Below are 10699 nucleotides of genomic sequence, written 5' to 3'. Positions count from 1 at the left end.
CGAGGATTCGGTGCAGCGGTGAGCTGCATGAAGAAATGTTGTTCAAGGATGGTTGTAAGAACCACTCTTCATACATGAATTTGTTTTTCCAAAACTGATGCAGAGAAAAACACACCCTTTAGGAAGTAAAGAATTGGTACCGGCACTGAAAGAAATACATTGAAGTGGTTTAGGAAATGAAATAAAACAAATATATCAGGGGAGGGGGCTCTCCCCTTGGCGAAAGGAGAGCCCCCAACTAAACTGTTGGCGTGGGCTGCTTTTCATGTTGTTCAAATGGTTGGAGGGATTGAAGAGCTTGGGCTGCGTGCTGAAGATCCTCAGACTCTCTGGAGGCCAGAAAGGTCAATGTGGTTTTTAGACAGAGCTTACTGGTATGTGGGTAGCCTCTGTGTACAGAAAGATGCTCTGTGAAAGTAGTTTTATCTCTGATCATCCTCTGAGACTACTGCTCTGCTTCTCCCGTCTTGGGAGGAAGCAAGCTGTGACGTTGCTCTTCGTCCTTAAACCTGCTTGTCTTAGGGTCACAGGAGGACTGTTAAATCTCGAGAGCTTTTTGATTTTGTAATATTGCTATATTATGTGGCCTGAACTTTGGTTCATCAGCCATCTTTCTCCCTCCTTTATTAACTGTTTAAAATGATCCTTTTATTATAATTGACTGAGAGGTCATTTTTAATGGCTCTGCTCTTTTTTATTCCCTTGTCTTTAAGTGGCACTATAAGACCGTTCTGTCTGTTCACCCATCTGCCGCAAGGAAAGTAAAAAGATATTGGGGGGCATAAATCACATCAAAACTGCCCTTGAATGAAGTGAACGTATATGTAGGACCTAAAACCGGGTTTTTTAATTTACATAGTGTGTGGAGTTAGAAGAGGCAAGTATGACGCTACAAAATCTCAGCTGGTGTCGTACAGAGTAGTGTAGACCGAACTGGTAAGTGTCACAGCAGAATGTCCGAAGGAAATATAACTAGAAAGATGAGTGGCGGCACAGGACATGACGGAGGAGAAAGCAGGATATACTTGTTATGGTAATATGTGTTTTCAGTGATGCATAATTGCTGTAGTGAAGTTAGGAAGGATTACTTATTGACCTGTAAACTAACCCTGACGTATGCTTGGATCAGGCTCGGAGGATCTGTCAGTGTGCTTCTTATATATGTGTGTGAGGTTGTTCTTGGAACTGCTGTAGGAAATTGTGTTGGACTCCTGTGATAAAATCTACTTTTCATTCCTCTCTTCTAAAACTCACTTTGGGCTGAAATGATATGTCAATACAGTTTCACTGAAATGAAATTTTTTTTAAATAATTGGAGTTAGACATAGTTGTCATCTATCCAACAAACTTAAACTTGTATTCTCTTTATTTTAGGCTTGATATTTCAGCAAGTTGGGTGTATTTTTTGTTTTGGTTAACTTAAAAGAAGCCCCACTGTAAAGAAAGCTTTAAAAAAACCCCACAAAACCAGACACAAAAGACTTGTTCCATGGTATGTCACCCCAACAAGGCTAGAGGAATGATTTAACAAGACTAAACTACATGTGTATTATATAATTGAATGCTTATATTAAGATTGTAGGTATTTCTAGATTTACAACGTTTACTGTAAGAACTGAAAGACGCCTACTGTGTTTGTGTCTCAGCCTTTCTAAGCTGGTGAAGGTAATTCCAGCTGTTTTATAAATGTTGCTGCTACCCCAGCACTTCCCAAATTGGGAACGTGTGCTGGAGCAGACCAGTGGTACGTGGCTTCTGAAGAAGGACGTAATATCGTAAATGGCTGCGGTGTGAGACCCAAGCTGCTTGGAGGTCAGCGGGAGCAATTGTGAGCAAGCAGGTTCCCTTAGAAGGGGTATGTGGTACAAATAATTTGGGAAGTGATGTAGCGTTTTGTTTCTTGCTTTCCTGGTAGTTAAGGAAAGAAAAAACAGTAGTTTTCCAGTCAGACTCTGAGTAATGTCACTTTTCACTTACAGACTGTAGGTTTCCATGTGATCTCCTACCAGGAGAGAGGAGGGAGCTGAGTGCAGGGCTCTTGACAGGCATTTGCTGCAGAAGGGGTTGAATTGGTTGAAGATATTTACTCTTAGCCCAGCTGTGGTAGCAAAACATACCATAAAAGAGTTTCCTAATCTAGTTCAAAACCCAAAGACCAGGCTGCTCCAATCCGCCTTCGTCTAAGCTGGCTCACATGCTGGAAGGTGATAAGGAGCAGTCGCAGTGGCTTTGCTGACAGTTGTGGGGGCAGCAGCCGGGGGTGGTGGCCAGCAGCCGGGACTGACACAAAGCTCTGCAAGTGTTGTCCAAGCTTCAGGCTATGGCGAGTTCCCTGACAAACACGGTTTGTGCTGAGGAGTTTATCTGGAATCCCAAAGGCTGTGCAGCCTGAGTGGGCTCTCGCTGATTCTTGTGTTGTGTTGCCTGCAGGTTGTCTTCGGACGAAAGCTTACGTCTTTCTCAACAATAGCACTTAACCAGTTGCAGCATGAGAAGAAATACGACATTTATTTTATGGATGGAGATGTTTATGCACTGTACAGGTAAGTACTGGAATCCTTTCTGTAACATATCCCTAAAGCAGCATATTCTTATCTGCGTTACGTGGCAGGAAATGCATGCTTTAGTACAACAGTGTGGTTTTGTTTCATGGGTATAGAGTGGCTGCCGTAGTCACCGTGCAGCACAGGTGGCTTTGGTAGGATGAGAGGCTGGAGCGGCGCGGTTGGCGTGAACCCTCAGTACCACAGTGGGCAAAGGGAGTGATTCCTCAAGGCTGGAGTGTTAGATGCACCGACGCATAATACAGAATTGCGTTGCTCTGTCAATAAAAGTTGCTTTTTGCTTCTTTAGCAACAGCAAACTTGCTGAAAGGCTTTTCATTCCTTGCATGGCTGCTGTGGAAATTAGTAAAGACTGAATTACTGTCATAATTGTATTTATTGCTGTGCTGCATAAGGGCTAATCAAAACCAATTGTACCAAATATTGTATGAAAAGAACAGCAACTTTGTCTGCCTACAAAGATCTTCATTCTAAATGGGAGAGAAAAAGGGTGAAGTAAAAAAACAATGCAGAGTAAAAAATGTGGCATTAGCATCACGTTATAAAAATATTTTTCATAATGTGCTTAATTCGGAGGCCTTAAGATAATTAAAAGTGGTTAAAAGGAAAGAAGAATGAAAAAAGATGAAACCATGCAGGCAATGGTACCTTTTTCTTGGAGAGTTATGCATTATACCCAACCTGATTTGGGCTAAGAACGTAGCTTTGCTGCTACATTTACAGTTTTGTATGACTTCATATTTATGGAATTGGGCAATGCGTTTAGTGCACAGCATCAGCTGGAAGCATGTTCTGATTAATTATGCACCAGCTCTGGGAATTGCTTTTGATGATATGATTTCTGGAGAGTTGCTGAGATTACAGTTCCGTGGGCAGCAATCAAGTGCAAGGGAGTGGGGTCTCTCACGGAGACCAGTGCTCTGTCTTCAGCTCTTGTTGGGAATCATTGTGGGTTTTTTGTTTGCTCCCCCCGCCTTTTCTATTACAGTTTTTTTATCTCCCCCCACCATATTGTTCAGTTTCTGTAATTAAATTGGATGTGAATGTTGCATATATCAGCTGACTCTTCAATAAGCAAGGGGTTTGTTGCATGGACATGTTGCAGTCCACTCCAAATTTTACAGTGGCAGTGTATTACTTACACTGTGACTGTTCAGCTTTTCTCCTACAGTTGAAGCCTCTGTGTAATTTGGTTCTGTTCTGTTCCTGACAGATGACAAAGTATTCTTGGAATAAGCAGGACGCTAACCTCATCATAAATTGCTGGGGGAGCTATAAAAATGCAGCCTTCTGCCACTGACAGAACATTTGTTTTTTGATAAAGGTATCGGGTTGCTGAGAGGGAATCAGATAATTTTTAGGAAATCTTTCTTGTCCCTTAGGAAGCTGCTGCAGCATGAATGCTCTTTGTGTCCAGATGTGAAGCCGTTCAATACCTTTGCAGATCTGGAACAGCACATGAGAAAGCAGCATGAACTCTTCTGTTGCAAACTCTGTGTTAAACACTTAAAGGTGAGCTAGTTCTATGATTTAAGGTGTGGGAAGGAGAGGTGCTGCCTTACACGACCTCGGAGAGGTGGGAAGAAGGAGGTGGCTGAACAGCACCGATTTTATTTTTTTTTAAGTTTCCTCTGTCTGCCTGCAGCGAGGCCAGTTGCTTTGTTTTAAGTCTGTCTTCTTCCATAAACTGATTAATGAAGAAGGCCTGATGGTTCTCAGTGGATTATATTTTAAATTAAGTTCAACCATATTAATAATCTTCTGATGTTAGCTCATCTGCCACGTGTGTAAGTACCAAACCCTAACTGTCTGGTAGGAAGTTAATCCTGAATCGTAGGCAGACTTCATTACCACTGTAATGGTAGAGGTTTGATGTCTATTAAGACTTATACTCATAATGACTTCACGAGCTAAAACTGTAACTTAAGAAAATGTTTGGTGCCAGTTCAGAAAGCAGAACGCATCATGGAGCGATGGATTTATTTCTCAGATCAGAGTCAACGTAGCATTTACAGTTGGATCATGTACAGGAAGAGAATCCATCTTGCTGGTTTAATGAAATATAATTATATTTCATTATCTTGTTTATTTGTTCAGAGCAAATTTCCTGTATCTTGTTGACTTGATTGGAGAATGAAACTTGCTGTTGCCTGCAATTGAGGTCCGCTGTGTTTGATGTACACATGTAGAACATGATCAGGGGCTGTTTTAAAATGTATTTTACAACCTGCTAAAGATAAAACAGTTACTGGAAAACTGAGTTGTCTGTGTCTGAAAAGATCATGTGTATTGAGCCTTAAAACTACTCATTTTACCATCACCATCATCATGCTTTTTAATTTTTTTTAATCCCACCCAAATTTCACTTAGAAGGGCTGATGTTAGGTCCGCCAGGCAATGCTTTTTCACAGTCTGAAAGTTGGAACTCCACCTTTCCCTGGAGCTAGAGTGGGTTTTGTATTTCTGAATTACACATTGAACGAAATCAGCAGCTACTGTTAAATGAATTCTAGGGCTGCTAACCTTCGTGTCTCATAGTTGTCAGCATTCCTTATTGTTGTAGGAGGGAATTTAATGCATGAACACATACTTTTAGAACTCATTACACAGGGTTTTGTATGTGTGTTTGTTTTCTCTGAAACCAATTAAGTATCAAATCGGAGAAATGCATTTATTCTGTGGTGCCACGGTTGGTTTATGCCAACTGAACTGTAATTTACTGCCAAAAGAGGACAGGATCCAGAAGTGGTCAGGTTGACCTGGATGAACGCTAATACGTTGGTTTTTTTGCAGGGTCAGCTTTCAGTGAACTGATTTGATTCTCTTCCCTGTGGTCCTGCAGTCACTAGAGCTCATTCAAGGGAAGTGGTCAGGGGAGGGCGAGACCACTTCTGGCAGTTTGTGTCCTTTGAGCTCTGGTAGCCAGCACTAAAGGAGCTTGTTTGTCATTGTCTCTCCCAGAGAATTCACAAACAACAGTAGAACTTGTTGGCTTTTAATTTCAGAATATTGCAGAGATTTTTATTTTGCAGAAAAAAGTTCCATATTACTAGTACCTACTGAAAAGAAGTTCTTAAACTCGCAGAAGCTTCAGTCAGTCAACCCTAGCTAAGCCAAATGAACCTTTTCCCAGAACAAGTTAATGCTCCTTGTCTAGGCGAGAAGTAAAGGATATTCTGTTCTCAAGGATGTGTTGATCTTTTTGGCATCTTCAGAACCCTTCCTACCAGAATAGCTTGCGTGTTGGTAGGTCAAAAGATTGGCTTATATACAAAATTTGTTCACTAAACTGTATCCTTTGCATGTAGCTATCTTGGGGTAGTTGCTATCGGAGGAAAGTATAACAGCTCACTTCTGCTTTACAGTTTTTTTTTTTAGTTTGAGTATGCAAAATACTGTATGTTCATATTTAGGATTTTTTTCCCCACCAGAGATTATAATTTAAAGTTTGTTCCATTATGTTAATACACAAAAAAAAAAAAGGGAAAAAGGTGAATTAGATCTGTTTCAAATGTTCAAACTGAGTAAAATGCAAGTTAGATTTAATTTGGATCTATCACGGGAATTTTGTTTCCTATTCACTGAAAATTTTAGGTGTCAGTTGTCAAATTGCATCTTTCTGAAGCAAATCTTCCACCCCTACAAAAGGAACAAGCTGTGCACAACCCAGCTTATTCCATTTTGTTCTCTGTTCACAAGAAGTAATACATATATATATATTTCTTCAGATTTTTACTTATGAACGGAAATGGTATTCTCGTAAGGACCTCGCTCGTCATCGAATCCATGGAGATCCAGATGACACCTCTCATCGTGGGCATCCCCTGTGTAAATTTTGTGACGAACGTTATTTGGATAATGATGAGTTACTGAAACACCTAAGACGAGATCATTATTTTTGTCATTTCTGTGACTCAGATGGTGCTCAGGAATACTACAGGTTTGTGCAAGCAGTTTATTCCTCATCTTGTAGCTTAAATTTTGAGGAAAAATTGCTTGGGTCTGCTTTGAATTTTGGGGAAAGTAGTGCTTGAAGACAGAGGACAAGAATGTGAACAGGTTGGCTGCAGTTTCTTTTGTTCCTCAGACCAATAGCCAAAGTAATCACTTTCTGTCTGGTTTATGTTTTAAAGTTTTCTTCATTAATGTTAAACATTAAAAGTTACATTTTGCAGCATGACAGCAGATGTCTGCAGCTGTCTAGTGTGTTAAATCTAGTACTCCAAAGTTCATGGGCAAAGCAGGTAGAAGTAAATTTTCTTTTATGAAGTACATGCCTTATGTACAGCTGGATGTGATGAGTATCAGCCAGTAGGTTTAGTTTAACATCTGGGATCGTGCATTAAGGCCTATGTCGACCGTACACAAGTGGTTTCAGCTGGAAAGCTTGCCTGGGGATAAAGAAAGAACCAACCTCCTAGGCTTGTCTTCACTTCATCTTGTAAGAGTAACCATATATCTTTAGTTACTATTATACTTTCCCAACAAATATGCTGGGAAGGTTGCAGCTCAGCCTCTTTTCTCTTTCCAGTGATTATGAATACCTTCGTGAACACTTCCGCGAAAAGCACTTCCTTTGCGAAGAGGGACGGTGCAGCACAGAACAGTTTACCCATGCTTTCCGCACAGAAATAGATTATAAAGCGCACAAAACAGCCTGCCACAGCAAGAACAGGGCAGAGGCCAGGCAGAACCGGCAGATAGACCTTCAGTTTAACTATGCTCCTAGGCACCAGAGGAGGAATGAGGGTGAGTGTGGTTGGGGGATGAGGTGGACAGAAACATATTCATTCTTACTGCTTTGATGGTTTTCAAGGACACCTGGTGAACACTTCCTAGCCAGGAAGAAATTCTTTACAAAGACGGTGGGCAAGCCCTGGAACAGGACCCTGAAAGGTTGTAGAGTTTGTCCTTGAAGGTAACCAGAACTTGACCGGACAGGGCCCTGGGCAACCTGATGTAGTTTCAGCAGTTGGCCTTGCTTTGAGTGAGAGGATGGAGCAGATGACATCCAGGCGTCTCTTCCTACCTAAATTGTTTTACAATTTTTTTTTTCCCCCATGTGTGGATTTAATGATGATAACGTAATTTTAGGAAAATTGCTGACTTTCTTCTCCGATTTGTAATTACGTGAATGACTTACATTACAGTTAATACAAAGTAGTGATGAACACGGAGCATGAGACCAGAGTAGCATATCCACTTAGGAATGCAGAGATCGACACACGTATTGACTTTTCTTCTGTGTGGAACTGTATGTAGAGAGATCTCTGCATAAAAACAAAATTGCTCAAAACTTGCATCACAAGTTACAATACATGGAATCCATATACTGCAAAATACATTTTAATGTAGCAATCCCAAAGGTTATATAGACTACTTAATCATCAGAAAGAAATCAAGATAGATTTGTTTGTACTAGTATATTTTCATTTTTTTCAGGCATAGTGTGATGCCCAAATCAGAAAAATAACTTTGAAAGTGATCAAGCATCCCTCCTGTTTAGGTGTTATAGGTGGAGAGGACTATGAAGAAGTTGACAGGTATAACAGGCAAGGGAGGTCAGGCAGACTGGGTGGCCGAGGAAGTCAGCAAAACAGAAGAGGCAGCTGGAGATATAAGAGGTGAGTAGCACAACATTTTGTGGATTTTTATTGCTGCTTAGTGTTGTTTTTTACTTACCAATTAACAATGTTTTGGTGGACCAGTAGGAAGGAAGTGGGTACAAAATTTGGAAGCCTCCATACTGAATCCTTGAGAGTAGAACTAGCTTTCAGCCTAAGCCTGCGTGCTGACTACGTGCTTGGTGAAAGTGAAATTATTTTGTGTGAAGTTTCAGCTCTCTGGGTTGACACAGGAAGCAAAGAATGTAATCTTCAACTTGTGGGTTAAATACTCAGAATCCTAAATTAATTTCAGCAACTGTTTTTATGCTAACTTTTCTAAATAGGATTTTCTGAAGTAAGTGACAAGTGTTTGCAGGCTTAATGGACTTTTGGGTCTGGGTAATCATGACGTTCCTATTCTAAGGACCATGCTTTTCATTGAACTAACAGATCTCTGTGTGGCCAGACTGAGTGCTTTGGAAAAAGAAGAGGGTTAAGTATTGAAATGAAGTTTTGCATTTCTATGTCTCTTCATCCACACAAGACCCGAGTGCTTTATACATACTGCACATCTATTTTTCTTCTTTTTCTCGCTGGACGGTCAGCTGGTTCATTACTGGTGATTTCACTGGGGGAAAAAGTCCATCTCTAAACACTTCTATGTTGGTGTCGCATGTGGATCGTGCATGTGTTAAGAGTTCATGACAAACCATATTTCAAAGAATTACTGTGGCCTACAAGTATGATTTCATACATTTGAAGATGAATGGGAGAGACAGGTGTCCCCATGCATCCTTGGTACTGTCTCTCCCAGTTCACCCTGGTTTCTTCTGGCCTGAATTTTAATTACCACGTGTAGAACTTGCAAATCCCGGGGGTGAATGTTGCCTGTCTCATCAGCCGGCGCCAGGGTGTGTTGGCATAGCGGGTTTCTTTTAGCCTTCTCAGCAGGTGGCAGCACAAGATCAGGGACAGTCATCAGACCTGACACCGGAGAGGTGAGACAAAGATGCTCGGTAATCCTTACTGTTTGACCAAGAAAATCTGCCCTGTCCTGTAGGGAAGAAGAAGATAGAGACGTTGCAGCAGCAGTCAGGGCATCTGTAGCAGCTAAACGGCAAGAAGAGAAAAAACGCATAGAAGACAAAGAGGACAGCAGCAGTAGAGGTAAAAAGGAGGACTTGAGGGATTCTGAAGTGCTCAGCTCCAAACGTGTGCCAAAGTCTTCAAATGATGCTGCAGGTTAGTGTTGAACACGTTCTGCGGCTGCCGGGAGGCATGATGGGTCTGGAGATCAGCCTGGCAAAAGTGGGAATCGCCATGCGTTGTTCTCAAAAGCTGACGGACGTGGAGGGAGCTATGCGGAATCTTAATCCAGCAACACAGATTTGCAGTGAAATGTGTCTGAGTGGGCTGGGATTCCTGCAGCAGGTTGTACTTGAAATGGAGCTGGGTAGAAATGCCAAATGCAGTTAACGTATGACAATGAGTGATGTTCCATCCAAGTCAATAAATCTAAGAATGTGCCATTTCCTATTTTAGCATGCAAGAACTGATTGATTGTGATGCTTGGGCTGAGTTTCCCCTTTTTTGAGAACAAGTTATTCCCAGTAAAAGTTTGTAACTGGTGAAAGCAAACCTTTTACTGTTTTGGCCCAGGTCCAGTTTGGGGCAAATAAATATGATGCAGTAGTATTTTGATATTACTATGGCTCCAAATCCATTTTCCACTGTTTTATTGCTCCTACAGCAGGATTTCCACTTAAAGATGATATGCTTTCATCATGAACTGAGAGCTGCTGAGAGCTCTGTTTGGTTAATGGGTACAGCTCAGTTGGGGGTGATGGGCAAGGTTATCTCCCCCAGCTCCCCCACCAGCTTTTGCTGCATGCATGTCAAAGCTGTTATCAGCTGTCCCTGAACTGCTGCAGTCTGCAGCACTGGATTTGGATTTTAAGGCAAATCTAAATTGGGAATGAGTTATGTTTCAACGTAAAATGGCTGCCCAGGAACTAATTGCTGAGCAGCTTGGGCATCTGTGCAGCAGAGGTGTGATGGACAGCTCAGAGGAGCAGCTTTCCAAGAGGAGCAGCTTTCCAAGTGAAGAAGCATTGGCATGCCTCAGTCAGAGCACTGAGGCTCTGACGAGCGTCCTGACCCTGTGCGGGCAGTTGGGTGCTAACCTCTGGTAGAAGCATGGAGCAGACAGCTGGGGGCATTGGCATCTCGGTCTCTAGAGGGTTCCCTCGCAAAGTACTTACCAACCAATGTTTTGCTCATGTTAAGTTTCATGAATTTCCCGCATGCTACAGCCGGTACACGATGACATAATGGTGAATGCAGTTCGTTGAAGGAAATAATTGTCCTTTTGGAATGTTACAGTTAATGACATCATCAGCTGCTGAAAATAGGACTTGTTAATGCTGCTGTCATGTTCATTGATAGCTTCCACTCTGAAATGAATGGATTTTAGTTGAAAACATTTCTTTGCTCTTTTTGTCAATACTCCAAAAGAAGCAGCTGCTAACG

The 10699-nt window shown here is 41.6% G+C and overlaps 1 protein-coding gene across 1 annotated transcript in view; it reads left to right on the top strand.

The window, feature by feature from the left end:
- Positions 1 to 2430: 2430 nt before the first annotated feature.
- Positions 2431 to 10699, top strand: part of ZNF598 (zinc finger protein 598) — a gene marked incomplete at its 5' end in the record, with an annotated part of 12305 nt that continues 4036 nt past the window's right edge. The window contains 7 exons of the mRNA XM_009577112.1: positions 2431 to 2543; positions 3947 to 4076; positions 6293 to 6504; positions 7096 to 7313; positions 8071 to 8188; positions 9231 to 9412; positions 9830 to 9834. Coding sequence (XP_009575407.1) covers positions 2431 to 2543; positions 3947 to 4076; positions 6293 to 6504; positions 7096 to 7313; positions 8071 to 8188; positions 9231 to 9412; positions 9830 to 9834 — 978 coding nt within the window. The remainder of the gene's footprint in view (positions 2544 to 3946; positions 4077 to 6292; positions 6505 to 7095; positions 7314 to 8070; positions 8189 to 9230; positions 9413 to 9829; positions 9835 to 10699) is intronic.

Source organism: Fulmarus glacialis, unplaced genomic scaffold, assembly GCF_000690835.1.
Source record: "Fulmarus glacialis isolate BGI_N327 unplaced genomic scaffold, ASM69083v1 scaffold23554, whole genome shotgun sequence".
NCBI classification, from domain to species: Eukaryota; Metazoa; Chordata; class Aves; order Procellariiformes; family Procellariidae; genus Fulmarus; species Fulmarus glacialis.
Note: the sequence above shows the minus strand (reverse complement) of the source record. Positions and strands in the feature narration are given on the sequence as shown.